Raw genomic sequence first — 15,386 nt, 5'->3', positions numbered from 1 at the left:
CACCCAAACCTTGGCCTTCCTCTTGTACTTCTCCCATCAACTCTTGCATTCATCACCTAAGCTTAGAGGCCTAATCTTAGTGTAAGGAAAGAAGAACCATTTCTATTTTTTGGGTAAATGGCAATTTATAAAGAATAGGGCATACTAAGATTAGTAATTTTAAATAGATAAGTCATATGTAAATTATGAAACAAGACCACAACAGAAAATCATTTGCAACAAATTTGAGCTTTTGAAGTTCCAGCAGTTCAACCACCAAATAAGGAGATAATTTTACTATATGATCACTGAATGAATAAAACTTCTAGAATACTGTGTAGCATTGAGTTTTATGATGGAAAATGCAAGACTCTTAGAATTAACTTTATATCCATAACTGTGTACAGGATGGTATAGTCTGGGAAGATCTGAATGCAATGGATGGCCAGAATTATGAAAAATCCTATTCATCTTTTGCATAGAACTATCATTAGCTCTTCAATCTACGAAGGCTTGTACTAATTGTAATTGAGTCTAAAGTATGATCATGATTTTTTCCCCTTAAATTTAACAAGTCAAGTTTAGTAGTTTCCCATACATTTTTGTTTGCTCATTGTAGATGAACCTGTTGTTAATATAGATAATATAGATTATATATATATATATATATATATATATATATATATATATATATATATATATATATATATACAGTATATATATATATATATATATATATATATATATATATATATATATATATATATATATATATATATATATATAATATATATATATATATATATATATATATATATAATATATATATATATATATATATATATATATATATATATATATATATACAGTATATATATATATATATATATATATATATATATATATATAATATATATATATATATATATATATATATATACAGTATATATATATATATATATATATATATATATATATATATATATATATAATATATATATATATATATATATAATACAGTATATATATATATATATATATATATATATATATATATATATATATATATATATATATATATATATAATACAGTATATATGTATATACATATATATATATATATATATATATATATATATATATATATATATATATAATAATTTTCTTGAATGCTTAAGAATTTTTTAATCATCTGGATTTTCATCAGCAGCTGGTTGATTATTTAGTGTTCATCTTGAAAGAATGAAATTTGCCATGTATATTTTAATGACTAATTTTTAAAAATATTTTTTACCTTTTCATAGGTGAGATTAACGAAGAAGAAAGACAGAAATACAATTCCATAAACATTGTTGGTATGGTTGGCTCCATTGATAATGATTTTTGTGGCACCGACATGACAATCGGAACTGATTCTGCCCTCCATAGGATTATAGAAGCTGTTGATGCAATTGCATCTACCGCCTATTCTCATCAACGCTGTTTCATCTTGGAAGTTATGGGCAGACATTGTGGGTAAGTTTTGGATTTATCACTAACAAAGTACCTGTAAATCATATTTGGTGATTTCGAACATAATTTACTAGTTTATGTCTGTTTAGAACAAAATCTTTATATTAGAATCTATTATTTCAATACTTATCAAACATTCTTTATACTACAAGCTTTGAAAAGGCAGATTTGATGGACAAACTAAAAAATTAGAATATTATTAGTGGATCTGTGTGACTAGCAAGATCTACAATAGATACCTCGACCACAGAGTATGATTACGGGTGGCTGTCAAGTTAGAAAATCTCATAATTGCACTGTCACGACTGGATGTGGTGAGGAAAGGATTGAATGAATGTTGGGTATGTATTGATGTAATACATTTTCGAAACATTATACCATTTCATTAAGTCTTATTCAACATTCATTATGATGCTTTCCACATTGATTGTAAAGGTGGCTAATGGTTAACAATTATAAATCTCCCCTCAGATAAGAAGTAAATAATGAAAGTATTCTGTAAGACCTACCCCAGGATTTAGTAACTTGACAAATTGTGCTGAGGAAAACAGGTTTACAGAACTCTCATAACTTTACCTCTAACTCCATTAAAATGAAAGAAAAGAATTGCCTCCGCTAAACAAACAAAATGAGGATTAGCCTATAGAACATTTCTAATAAAATCAAGGTACCTTATCTCGCCCAATAATTCCACAACCTGATCAAGATAAACCATAAAAAACAAAATACAAAGAAATTGAAGGGATTACTTTCTAAATCTTGGTGTTATCTATTGCAATAAGGGGATTTTACAAATAACATGAGTTGTACAAATTATAAACTTCTTTTAGATATGAGAAAGCTTAATAAGTTAGACCTGCATGGGCCTGTGCCCTATGCAAGGAAAGATTTTTCATGAAATTAAGAGATTAGCCACTCTAATTGTTATACATTTCAATTTCAATGTAAAGAAAAATAGACCTTCAAGTTACAGAGAGGATATGCGAGTAAACTATTTGTGATTAAAAACATAGCGTTCGTTGACATAGGGGAACAATTATGTTTAATTCCGTAAAAGGCATTCTTGGTATTCCAAGTAAGGGAACTGATCTTTTCAAGTACTGTAAAGTTCTAACACATTACCTGAATACTTCTTTTACCAAGCATTTAAAGAAAGAATGGATAAAGTATCTGAGGAGATAAAAATGTCAAGAGACAAATCCTAGGTTTCAGGCAACTCTCGTACGCACAGCAAGATGACTCTGTCAGTTAGCTCCGCCCACCCTTTTTCCTCGAAATGAAAGAATAAGATAAGATCTAACGCTAGGATTTTCGGGAATCTTCCAAAGCGCATGTCACAATATAAGAATTGCGTATTTTCTCACAAACATGACGCAATACCGTATAAAAATATAAAAGAACATTACACAAGCCCTTGTTCATACCTCGCACAAATCACATAGCATTCTCAAACAGAGCACGTAAGACTTCGTAACAAAATACGTGAAATAAAAAATTAACTCTTAAAAATAACGTAAATTTACATATACTGACTGGAATGAAGACTACAATGAAGTTAATGATCAAAGTCTCACGCAATTTACATAATAAACTTATACCTACACAAGAGAAACTCATCTTAAGAGCTGGCTATTCACCTATTCAGTGCACATATGAAAACATAAGTAAATCATGAATAAACTACTGTATTTACTCTACACTAGACCAGCTTTGTAAATATATATATATATATATATATATATATATATATATACATATATATATATATATATATATATATATATATATATATATATATTTTAAACTTATACCTACATGAGGGGAACTCATGTTAAGAGCTGGCTATTCACTTATGCAGTGCACATATGAAAACATAAATAAATCATGAATAAACTACTGTATATACTTAACACTTGATCAGCTTTGTATATATATATATATATATATATATATATATATATATATATATATATGTGTGTGTGTGTGTGTGTGTGTGTGTGTGTGTGTGTGTGTGTGTGTGTGTGTGTGTGTGTGTGTAAAACAGCTGAAAAATTATTTGAGATGGAAATCTATCCCATTTACCAAGTTTATAATAAAATGTTTATCATTTAATATAGGTACTATAGCTCATTTTGAAATTAAGAATGTGATGTGGGTTATGTGGTTCTTTTCAAGTACAGTATAGTATAAGAATTTAACATGGGTGGTATAGTTCTTTCAAAATTAGATACTGTACAGGATTTTCATGGACATATTCATGGTTTATTGAAATAAATCCCCAATGAAAAGACAAGACTATGGCTGCTATTAGTTCCAGTGTATCATAGTCTTGCACTAAATAATTCTATAATTTTATTGTAAAGGTTGAATTCTTATTTTCTTTTCATATTTTTAGTTCTTAGTATTTACTCATGTATCTCACTATCAATATTTATTCATGCTTTCCATCAACATTTATCCATGCTACGATAATGCCCTTTATAATATTTTTTTTCAGTGCCATTCGTATTACAGTAAATGTTTGTAACCAGTTGCAAACAGATTTTTTTTCTTATGCATTTGGTGAATATAGATTTAATGTACTTCCATATCTTCATGTATTGATAATTTGTACTATGGTGTTCAGTATTGTATACATAGGCTAATAGTATAATAGTATGACATTCAATTTTCAGATATTTGGCCCTTGTAGCAGGTTTGACATCAGAAGCAGACTATATTTTCATTCCTGAAAATCCCCCACCTGAGAATTGGGGGGAGAAGCTCTGTAGTAAACTGAAGCAGGCAAGATTGAGTTCACTACTTTATATTGCATAATTTTTTGCTAGCTTGCTGTACTATATTGATTTTCCTTTCAGATCTCTTTCTGCTTCTCTTAGCTACTGCCATAGATTTACTGATGAGCTATCTGCATGGCTTCGATTTTTCTTTTCTGTGCAACATGATTATTATTTTAGAATAGTTTTGAGCTAGTCATGATTAAAGCTCTGCCTTAGCAACTTTTTTTTATGTTAGTACAGTACTGTACTCTTAGAAAGTAGTTAAGAGTTGAGAGGCTTTAGATATGTATACTGTATTTAGTGTTTTTTTAAAAATATTGTACTTGGTTGATAATACTGTAGTAATTTTTTAAACCACCTGTTGAGACGGCTTCGGAATATTATGTTTTAAATATTTAACTTAGCCGGTGAATATATAATAGCTGCAACTCTGTTGCTCGACAGACACATACAATAAAAACTCGCCAGCGATCGCTATACAGGTTGCGGGTGTGCCCACCAGCGCCAACTGTTGGCCAGATACCACTCTCGATGTAAACAAAGACTCAATTTCTTCTCTGTCGACGTGTCGACAAGACGTACTTTTACTCGCTGTAGAACCTGGAGTTTTTCCCATCATATTTGGTGAAGTACTTTAATTTGGTTTGAGCTTTCGCAGTGCAGGTGTTTTATCTTCATCTTAAATCTTGAACTCGTTTTTGGATAGATTTAATTTTTTGATGACAAAGAGAGTATGGACTTTCTTTGACTTTTAAATGGCCGACCCTTCCCTTAGACGGAAGTGTGTTTAGGCTTTTAGCTATTATCTTATCACGTTATAAATTGATTATAGATTTTCCTCTATATATTTTATATCTCACCGCCTTTATTAGGCCTCTTCGATTAACTATCCATTTATAATAAACATAAAAATAAATTTTAATGATTTGTTTATATGCGACTTTCCTGAGAGTAGGCGGTCCTAACTTGGAAACTGAAGTTAAACAACGTTGAGCCCTTTCAATCGTAAATAGCTTTTAAAGAGCTAATGATTTAAAACTTTTTAAATGAATATTTTTTAATAGATATTTTATGAAAGATTTTCTTTGAATAGTCTTCATACTTTTTCAAAGATGAACTAACGTTTAGTTTATTTATGCTACGCAGTTTGCGCTCTATCGTTACGATAGAGAGAGAGAGTATCACAGTTTCACTTTGCACAAAGAGTAAATCGATTCTGACGTTTTGTTCATTCTTCTTTCAAAGCTTAAATGTTTAAAATTATATTTTAAAGGAACTTTTTAATTGAAAAACCTTTCAGTTTTTTTCCTTTGGTCAAATAACATGTTTTTTTGACGAAACGTAAGTGGGCTCTTCTCTTAGGTGCGTAATCAAGAGAGAGAGAGAGAGAGATAGAGACGGAGGGAGAGAGAGGGGAGAAAACGTTCCGTTCAAGCGGGTAACGTTGTTCTCGAGTTACTCTCGTCCCTAGTCTCTGTACGGGGAGAAAGGATAAAACGTTTTTAGTTTTTTATTCTCGTCCCCAGGCAATGTACGGTGAGAGATTGAAAACGTAATTTTGAATGAACTAGTGTTTAGTCTCTTCCCCATCCACTGAATTTTTTATCTTAAAATATGTTTACTGTTTTTTGCTGGTATTAATGTGCTTGCATTATACGACTGATTTCGCTATTACTACCTTTTGATGAGGTTAGAATTGCGTGCTTCAGGTAGAAATCAGTAAAAGTTTCGATTTCAGTGAAATAAGTGCTAAACAGAAAATCGTAGTGATAAAGTGATATTGCCTAAAGTGTTATCAGTGTTGCGACCGAGGGTTCGTCTGTTCGTGCCTGTCGTTCGCCTAGTCCGGGACCTCTTGCAAGCTCCCAAGCCCAGGGGAGAAGTAATGTCGTACGACTTATGGGTTCGAGAGGCCTTGATCAGCGAACAGACGTTCCCTCCATGGTATCGGGTGTATCTTACCAGGATCACCCCTACCATAAGGCGAGAGAGACGTTTTTCTCCTCGTCATCCGAAGGCTTTTCGCATAAGAAACCTGAAACAAGGTTTTTAGGCCCTTAAGCGAAAGTCAGTCCTTTCAGGACAGGTCCAGCGTCCTGGTTGTAGCCATTAGGACAGCTCTGACCCTATGCAGTCATCGGAAGACTGCTCGCCGCCTAACAAAAGCGTAACACAGACTCCGAGAGTCTTTTTGTTGGCAAGGTTTTGCGGTCACAGACGTTACCCTCGTCTCTTACCGCAACCTTTTCCGTTGATCCTAAATGGGTTGTACGGCAAGACATGCAGAATAAGCTTGCCTCCCTTATGGAAGACTATTCTGCCGTTTAGTCCGTTGAGCCTAGCCGTTTATCTCATCGAGATCCTGGCTTTCAGCCAACCTAACGTTCCTTTGTGCGTATGTTGACGTTGGCGTAGCTAAGTCACGTCAGTCAGGTTGTTTAGAACCACACTCGATGCGGTCTCGTGTGGATTTTCAGCCACATTTGGACGTTAGGCCACTTGCTGATGCTCCTGTTGACGTTCAGGACGTTCGCTAACAATCGGAGTTGACTTGTTTTGACGCTGTGCGTCAACCTCCGCATTCTAGAGTTGTTTTGACTGCTCAGTCTAGGCGGTCAAAGCAGTCTCGAGTGGACGCTGTGCGTCCTCACGCACCTGTTGTTGACAGTTCACAGACTGTCAAGCAGTTACATGACGTTGCGTCCTGGTCTCTCGCACCTGTTGTTGTTGACAGTTCACAGACTGTCAAGCAGTTACATGATGTTGCGTCCTGGTCCGCTACTAATGCACCAGTGCGTGTGGACTCTGCTTGTAAAGCATTGCCACCACGGTAGGTCTCTCCCTTGCTTGAGACTCGGCTATTATCGGACAAGGTTCCTTTAGATGAGGAAGTTGCTGTTCCCCCTCCTACTGATATTCCCTTGAGGACTCTGTCAGACGGAGAGGAGCCTAAAGCTGCTTAGCCCTCTATGGACTTTAAATAAATCATGCTGATTTTTAAGGATCTTTGTCCGGATCTTTTTGTAACTGCTGCTCCTCGTTCGCCTAAACGTCAGAGCTTACACTAGGCCTAGCTACTTCGAAGCCGTTGTTTTATAAGCTAGTGCTCTCTCGCTCTCCTAGAGAGCTTTACGTTTGCTAGGCGACTGGTTTATCACCAGGAGGAGTTTGGGGGATACAGCCTTTGCTTTCCCTTCTTTTAAACTGGCTTATAGAGCGAGAGTCTGATATGACACGAGAGAAGTTCTCGGCTTGGGAGTTCCTGCCTCTGCCCAGATAGACTTCTCAAATCTCGTAGACTCTCCCTGGCGCCTGGCCAGGAGACGCTCCTAGATTTTACAGGTCAACTTCACAGCTGTTTTCGAGCCTTTGAAGTTTTGCTGTACAATTATGTCATGCATAAACAAGGCTTTCAGGGATGGCTCCAATGATCTGACAGCCACGTTCTCTGCAGGGACAAGTCCCGCAGGGATGGCTCCATGATTTGGCAGCCATGTTCACCGCAGGAGTACGTAAGAGGCAAGTGCGCTCAATGTATTCATTGTCAAGACAAACTTTACGATGAAGTCTACCAGGCTGTCTTGACAGCATTTATGGAAGGCGACTGGATGGTCTCTCTCGACCTTCAGGAGGCATACTTCCACATTCCTATACACCCGGATTCCCAACCGTTTCTGAGGTTTGTTTACAGGAATGTGGGGTACCAGTTTCGAGCTATCGGAGATCAGAGCCTCCCTGTACTTGGACGATTGGCTTCTCAGAGCCTCTTCCAGTCATCGCTGTCTGAAGGATCTCAATTGGACTCTAGATCTGACCAAGGAATTGGGACTCCTAGTCAATTTGGAAAAGTCACAGCTGGTCCCACCCCAAACTATTCTGTATTTAGGGATGGAGATTCACAGTCAAGTTTTTCGGGCTTTTCCGTCGGCCCCCAGAATAGATCAAGCCCTGCTCTCCATCCAGAAGATGCTGAAGAAAGAACGCTGCTCAGTTAGGCTGTGGATGAGTCTGGTAGGGACGCTGTCATCCCTGGAGCAATTTGTCTCGCTAGGAAGGCTACACCTCCGTCCTCTTCAATTCCATCTGGCTTTTCACTGGAAAAAGGACAAGACGCTAGAGGCGGTCTCGATCCCGATTTCCGAAAAGATAAAGTCTTGTCTGACTTGGTGGAAGGACAATATCAGCCTACGAGAGGGTCTTCCCCTGGCAGTTCAGATACCCAACCACGTTCTCTTCTCGGACGCATCGGACTTGGGCTGGGGCGCGACGCTGGACGGTCGGGAATGCTCAGGTCTGTGGAACTCGAGTCTGAGGAGCATGCATATCAACAGCAAGGAGCTTTTGGCGGTTCATCTGGCCTTGATAAGCTTCGAGAATCTCCTTCGAGGCAAGGTGGTGGAGGTAAACTCGGACAACACCACGGCCTTGGCGTACATTTCCAAACAGGGAGGTACCCACTCACTGACTTTGTACGAGATCGCAAGGGACCTGCTCATCTGGTCAAAAGATCGAGGCATCTCCCTAGTAACGAGGTTCATCCAGGGCGACTTGAACGTCCTAGCAGATTGTCTCAGTCGGAAAGGTCAAGTAATTCCAACCGAATGGACCCTCCACAAGGATGTGTGCAAGAGACTTTGGACGACTTGGGGTCAACCCACCATAGATCTCTTTGCAACCTCGCTGACCAAGAGGCTTCCAATCTATTGCTCTCCAGTCCCGGACCCAGCAGCAATACATATAGATGCCTTCCTCCTAGATTGGTCACATCTAGATCTTTACGCATTCCCACCATTCAAGTTTGTCAACAAGGTACTGCAGAAATTCGCCTCTCACGAAGGGACAAGGTTGACGTTAGTTGCTCCCCTCTGGCCCGCGAGAGAATGGTTCACCGAGGTACTTCGATGGCTAGTAGACGTTCCCAGAAGTCTTCCTCTAAGAGTAGACCTTCTACGTCAACCACACGTAAAGAAGGTACACCAAAGCCTCCACGCTCTTCGTCTGACTGCCTTCAGACTATCGAAAGACTCTCGAGAACTAGAGGCTTTTCGAAGGAGGCAGCCAGTGCGATTGCTAGAGCAAGGAGAGCGTCTACCATTAGAGTCTACCAATCGAAGTGGGAAGTCTTCCGAGACTGGTGCAAGTCAGTTTCCGTATCCTCGACCAGTACCTCTGTAGCCCAAATAGCTGATTTTCTCTTATACCTGAGAAAAGTACGATCCCTTTCAGCTCCTACTATCAAGGGCTACAGAAGCATGTTGGCCTCGGTCTTCCGGCATAGAGGCTTAGATCTTTCCAACAATAAAGATCTGCAAGACCTCCTTAAGTCTTTCGAGACCTCTAAGGAGCGTCGTTTGGCTACTCCTGGGTGGAATTTAGACGTGGTCCTAAGATTCCTCATGTCAGACAGGTTTGAGCCTTTACAGTCAGCCTCCCTGAAAGATCTCACTCTTAAGACTCTTTTCCTGGTATGCTTAGCCTCGGCTAAAAGAGTCAGTGAGCTTCATGCCTTCAGCAAGAACATCGGGTTTTCGTCAGAAAAAGCTACTTGTTCTCTGCAACTTGGTTTCCTAGCCAAAAATGAGCTACCTTCTCGTCCTTGGCCTAAATCTTTCGATATTCCTAGCTTATCGGAGATCGTAGGCAATGAACTAGAAAGAGTATTATGCCCTGTTAGAGCTCTTAAGTTCTACTTAACTCGTACTAAACCTTTACGAGGCCAATCTGAAACGTTATGGTGTTCAGTTAAGAAACCATCCTTGCCTATGTCAAAGAATGCTTTGTCATATTTTATCAGATTGTTAATACGAGAAGCTCATTCACACTTGAGTGAGGAAGACCGATCTTTGCTTAAGGTTAAGACGCACGAGGTTAGAGCTGTAGCAACTTCCGTGGCCTTTAAGCAAAATAGATCTCTGCAAAGTATCATGGACGCAACCTATTGGAGAAGCAAGTCAGTGTTCGCGTCATTTTACTTGAAAGATGTCCAGTCTCTTTACAAGAACTGCTACACACTGGGACCATTCGTAGCAGCGAGTGCAGTAGTGGGTGAGGGCTCAACCACTACAATTCCCTAATTCCATACCCTTTTAATCTGTCTCTTGAAATGTTTTAATGTTGTTTTTATGGGTTGTCCGGAAGGCTAAGAAGCCTTTCGCATCCTGGTTGATTTGGCGGGTGGTCAAAGTCATTTCTTGAGAGCGCCCAGATTAGGGGTTTGATGAGGTCCTGTTGTATGGGTTGCAGCCCTTGATACTTCAGCTCCTGGGGGTCTGTCAGCATCCTAAGAGGATCGCTGGGCTCCGTAAGGAAGACGTACTTACAAGGCAGAGTAATCATCTAAGTCGACTTCCTTACCAGGTACCTATTTATTTTGGTTTTGTTATATTGATAACTGCCAAAATGAAATAAAAAAACTCTTAGCTTATACGATGTAAACATATTTAACTCTGGTCTCTACCCACCTCCTTGGGTGTGAATCAGCTATTATATATTCACCGGCTAAGTTAAATATTTAAAAATGATATTTTAATTATAAAATAAATTTTTGAATATACTTACCCGGTGAATATATAACTTAAACGACCCTCCCTTCCTCCCCAATAGAGACGCAGTGGGATGAGAAGAAATTGAGTCTTTGTTTACATCGAGAGTGGTATCTGGCCGACTGTTGGCGCTGGTGGGCACACCTGCAACCTGTATAGCGATCGCTGGCGAGTTTTTATTGTATGTGTCTGTCGAGCAACAGAGTTGCAGCTATTATATATTCACCGGGTAAGTATATTCAAAAATTTATTTTATAATTAAAATATCATTTTTAGTAGATAACTTTTATTGTAGTTAGATAGCATGCTACTACACAGCTAAAATTGCTGCTGAACACAATTTCTATTATTAAAAAAAATTGACAGTTTTTCTTGTTAGAAAGGGAAGGTAGACAACTTATTGAAGTGTCGTATGTTTCAGATATTGTACAGAAAAATTTGTACAATGATCGGATGCAAATCACTCGCTAGAATCTCGGTTTTTTCTGTACAGTATCATAGCATTAGAGGGTATGAAAGGCTTTCTTGGAGTGTAGTACTTATATGCATATTTTTCTTTTCTCTACCTTTTTAACATGGAAGCAGTTATAAATAGATGGATTAGAAAAATACTATATCGTTGATTACAACTTTTCTCATATAGTCCTATTAATCAAATAAAAAGCCTTTATATACAATTCCAAAATAAACTTTTGTGTGTCAGGCTAAAAAACCATTTCACCTCGCTGTACATGCCCCTCAATTTTCAGGTAAATCTTAACCAACAACCCCACTTTTTGTATAGGCAATAAGTTTCAAGGGACTAATAGTAGGGTTATCATAGGATTAATGGCTTTGTACAAAAAAGCTTGTATTAGCCTCCTGACTAATACAGTGGTAACATGCTAGCCTTAAATTTACATGAAGAGCAGGTCAAGTCTTATTGTGAGTTTATCCTGTTTATTGGGAAGTTCCTGATGGGGTTGGGCTCCATAGTATGTTTCTCAGTTGATGTTCCGACAAGCATCTTTTGAGATGAAATTGGAACTAAAACCTTTTATTTTTAACCTTTATTTGCTTTAAGCATACTGTATTTGTATGCTTAAAATCAAATCACAAAAAGAAACAATATATAAAATAAATAGATCGAATTGTTAAGTATATAACTTCACTTTACTTGCAGTAAGAGAAGTTGATGACCTGAACAATGAGGAAAGGGAGGTGATACTATTCATAAGGGAAGTCCCCTTTTATAATGACATCGAATAGCTGTCCTTCTGACAGGTTTCTGCATCTTTCCCCCTTTTATGCTGCCTTTTGAGAGGTACTGAAACTCAATCTCACTAAAAACCTGTCCAAAGATATATACAGTACAGTATTTGTTTTTCCTACATTTTAGCATGCAAAATAACTACCTATTGCATTATCATTAAAGATATTAATCAGGTGGTTGGTTACAGCCTTATGTAGATTAAAGTTTTCTACAACTTTGTGCTTCTTGACTCATTTTGCACACTTTTCTTTAATCAAAGAACTAGGAGCATCATTCCTTTACTCCTCCTCATCTGTATGCATTTCCTAAGCTACTGTACAATCTATAGCTGCTGCTCCTGAAGATCTTATAGTTTCTCAGTGATGCTTTCTTTTCTGGGATCCTCCCCCATTGACTTGTTTAGGGACACTGTTTTCTTGACCATAGGCTAGGCTCCATGTCTTAAAGCCCTTCTTTGCTACACCGTTTCTCCACAACTTCCTTGAGGCAGAGTTCAGTGCTCTGTAAGATACTTATCCCTCATTTATTGCTATGAGTCATGAACATTGGAGGATGTTGAAATGGTTCTACTATATCTTCTAGGGGGGATTTTAAAGCATCTTCAGAAAAGAGCTTTTGTGCCAAGCTTCCTAAAATTAGGAAAACCCCAGCTGGTTCCTAGCTAGATGAGAGGAGTGGTACTGGGGTAAAAAAAATTCAAAGTTAAGGAAGGAGAACTCCAGTAACTTGTCCTCCAATCCTGAAGGATTAGGAGGTGCATTTTCCAGGAAGAGAAGAGTCATAAGTGGCAATTAGTTCTCTTGCAGGTATTTTTTTTTTTTATACTGGGACCAAAGGACTCATGAACTCACTCATGAACATTTTCCTAGTTACTTTGGCTTTACCATTGGGTCTCCACATCATATTTAGATTTTTATTCAAGAAATTATTTTCATTTAAATCCTTGGGTTTTTAAAATGATAAACAAGTAGGGTCATATCAAGGCCCCATTTGCATTCCTTCATAGCAACAGAGAGTTAGTCTGCCTTTCATAGGTTTATGCCTTAGCAAGGCCATTACCTCCTTGGTTATTTATCTGGATTTTTTCCAAAAGAGGTTTGTCTCATTACACCTGAAAACATGGCAAATTAAGCTCTAGGCTTCAACAAAGCTATTTAAATCTTTTATAATTTTTGACAGTTTTTTGTTTTTTTCACATTTAAAACTGGCTCCCTCCCCATGCATTATGACATTGTATGCCACGTCTCATCGAACTAGCCAAGACTAGTCCTAAAAGTCTCATCAGTACCTATATCATCGCTCATTTTTAGGGTGTTTTGTAGGATACTCATATGTAATGCCTACCTTTGAGTTTAGAAAAGGGATTTTGACGAAGGAAAAATCTATTTCTGGGAAGAGGCCTGTGACAGCCGGTGAGAAAGGTCCTTCCTTATACCTTTCCTAATATAAATCTTCCAAATATACTAGAGAAAGATAAAAGCATGGAATTCAGAGGTTACAACCCTCGCGCGAACACCTTGTAGGTGTCGTGTATTAAACAAAGGCGTGTGAAAAACCACTATTCACAGGTTGTCTTCCATTTAGATAATCCCTTCATCAATGGGGAGGGCCGCGACAGGCCCTAGAGAACACAGTTGAACTCCCCAACGACACCTACCACGCGCGCCCTCTAGGACATCCTTCTGAAATTGGACTTGCAACAAGTCGAGTATTTTTTGGGCACAGTGTTTTTTCGAAGAGTTTCTCGTTATTTCAACATGACTGACGTTGTTACTTCACCCTTACCAATGTTAAGTACCATAGTTTGTTTTGGCAGCTTTTGGCAGTACCGGGCATTTGTTCTGTTTCCAATATGGTGGTTTTTAGTTTTGGAAGCGATTGTCTTGCCGAGGTATCGGCAGCCATTTTGGGTATGTTCGCTTCGGTAAATTTTCTAGTTATTTTTGCCCATCTGGTACTCTGTCAGCTAGGTTATATCACTTACGTTTTATGGCCTTTTGTGTTATCATTAATTATTATTAGTTTTTACTATGGTATTTATTTGCTTGCAAGTCCAATTTGGACCTACGAAGAATAGCGATTTAAAGATAGCGTTTTAAAGCATAGTAGCGATTTAAAGTTTAGCGATTTAGTCTGTTATTTGTACCCTGGAGGGTTCGTTTTAGACTATATCCTTGTTTATTTGTTACGTTGTCGTTATTCTTCGTTATTACTATTACTAAGAAAAAGCAATCAATTTTATTAATTTTCTTATTTTATTGTGTGATGTACCACTGGAATCAGAATGGTCTCTGGACATAATTTCATTCCGGTGGATACTCAGGCTGGTTCCGGGCCTTCAGGTAGATCTATTCGCAACTCAGATGAATCACAAACTTCCTTGTTATGTGACACCAAACATGGACCCTCAGGCTTATGCCATAGACGCATTAACCCTGGATTGGAACCATTGGAGGAAGATTTACCTATTTCCACCAGTGAATCTTCTAATGAAAGTATTGCACAAACTACGCTCCTTCCGGGGGGCAGTGGCCTTAGTAGCACCTCACTGGCCAAAGAGCAGTTGGTTTCCTCTCCTCCTCGAGCTGAAACTCCGACCCTTCCGGATTCCATTCCCCAAACTAACCCAAGTAATTCAAACACAGACTGTGTCAGATTCCTCAAGGATAGCCAAAACCCTAACTTTGTGGACTTCATGAAGTTTGCAGCTCTTAAAGACGCAAACATTGACCCGGAAAACGTTCTCTTCATCGAAGCGGACAAAAGGGACTCGACAATTCGTCAATATGATTCGGCTGTTAAGAAATTAGCAGGTTTCCTAAAGAATTCAGACCACACTCGTATGACTCCGAATTTAGCCATCTCGTTCTTTAGGTTCCTATTTGACAAGGGCTTGGCAGCTAGCACTATAACTACCATCAAGTCAGCTTTGAAGAAGATATTCCTGGTTGGGTTTAACATTAACCTAGCTGATTCCTATTTCTCATCTATTCCAAAAGCATGTGCTAGGCTTCGGCCGTTGGATCGGCCGCAAAAAGTCTCTTGGTCTCTGAACAATGTCCTCAAACTCGCGTCGGACACTGACAACGAGTCCTGCTCTTATATCACTCTGCTTAGGAAAACGTTATTTCTATCAGCTATGGCCTCAGGTGCTAGAATCTCAGAACTAGCAGCGCTCTCACGTAACCCGGAAAACATAGATTTCCTCCCTACAGGCGAAGCCACACAGTCCATGCTACTAACTGTATTTTACCACTCGCCAAAAGGTCAGACCTCTGAAGCATCTGATAATTTTAGCGGCTAATATACACTGAAATAAAT

At 38.0% G+C, this 15,386-nt stretch overlaps 1 protein-coding gene across 10 annotated transcripts in view; it reads left to right on the top strand.

Moving 5' to 3' along the window:
* The window catches only part of Pfk (ATP-dependent 6-phosphofructokinase), a 130,460-nt gene that overhangs the window by 42,397 nt on the left and 72,677 nt on the right, over positions 1 to 15,386 (top strand). For 7 of the 10 annotated variants that reach the window (XM_068390037.1, XM_068390043.1, XM_068390041.1 and 4 more), the window contains 2 exons: positions 1,284 to 1,494; positions 4,167 to 4,275. In XM_068390037.1, coding sequence (XP_068246138.1) covers positions 1,284 to 1,494; positions 4,167 to 4,275 — 320 coding nt within the window. The remainder of the gene's footprint in view (positions 1 to 1,283; positions 1,495 to 4,166; positions 4,276 to 15,386) is intronic. The other 3 variants (XM_068390044.1, XM_068390040.1, XM_068390045.1) reach the window with 1 other exon arrangement.

The sequence above is a fragment of the Palaemon carinicauda genome, chromosome 16, assembly GCF_036898095.1.
Source record: "Palaemon carinicauda isolate YSFRI2023 chromosome 16, ASM3689809v2, whole genome shotgun sequence".
Taxonomy (NCBI): domain Eukaryota; kingdom Metazoa; phylum Arthropoda; class Malacostraca; order Decapoda; family Palaemonidae; genus Palaemon; species Palaemon carinicauda.
Note: the sequence above shows the minus strand (reverse complement) of the source record. Positions and strands in the feature narration are given on the sequence as shown.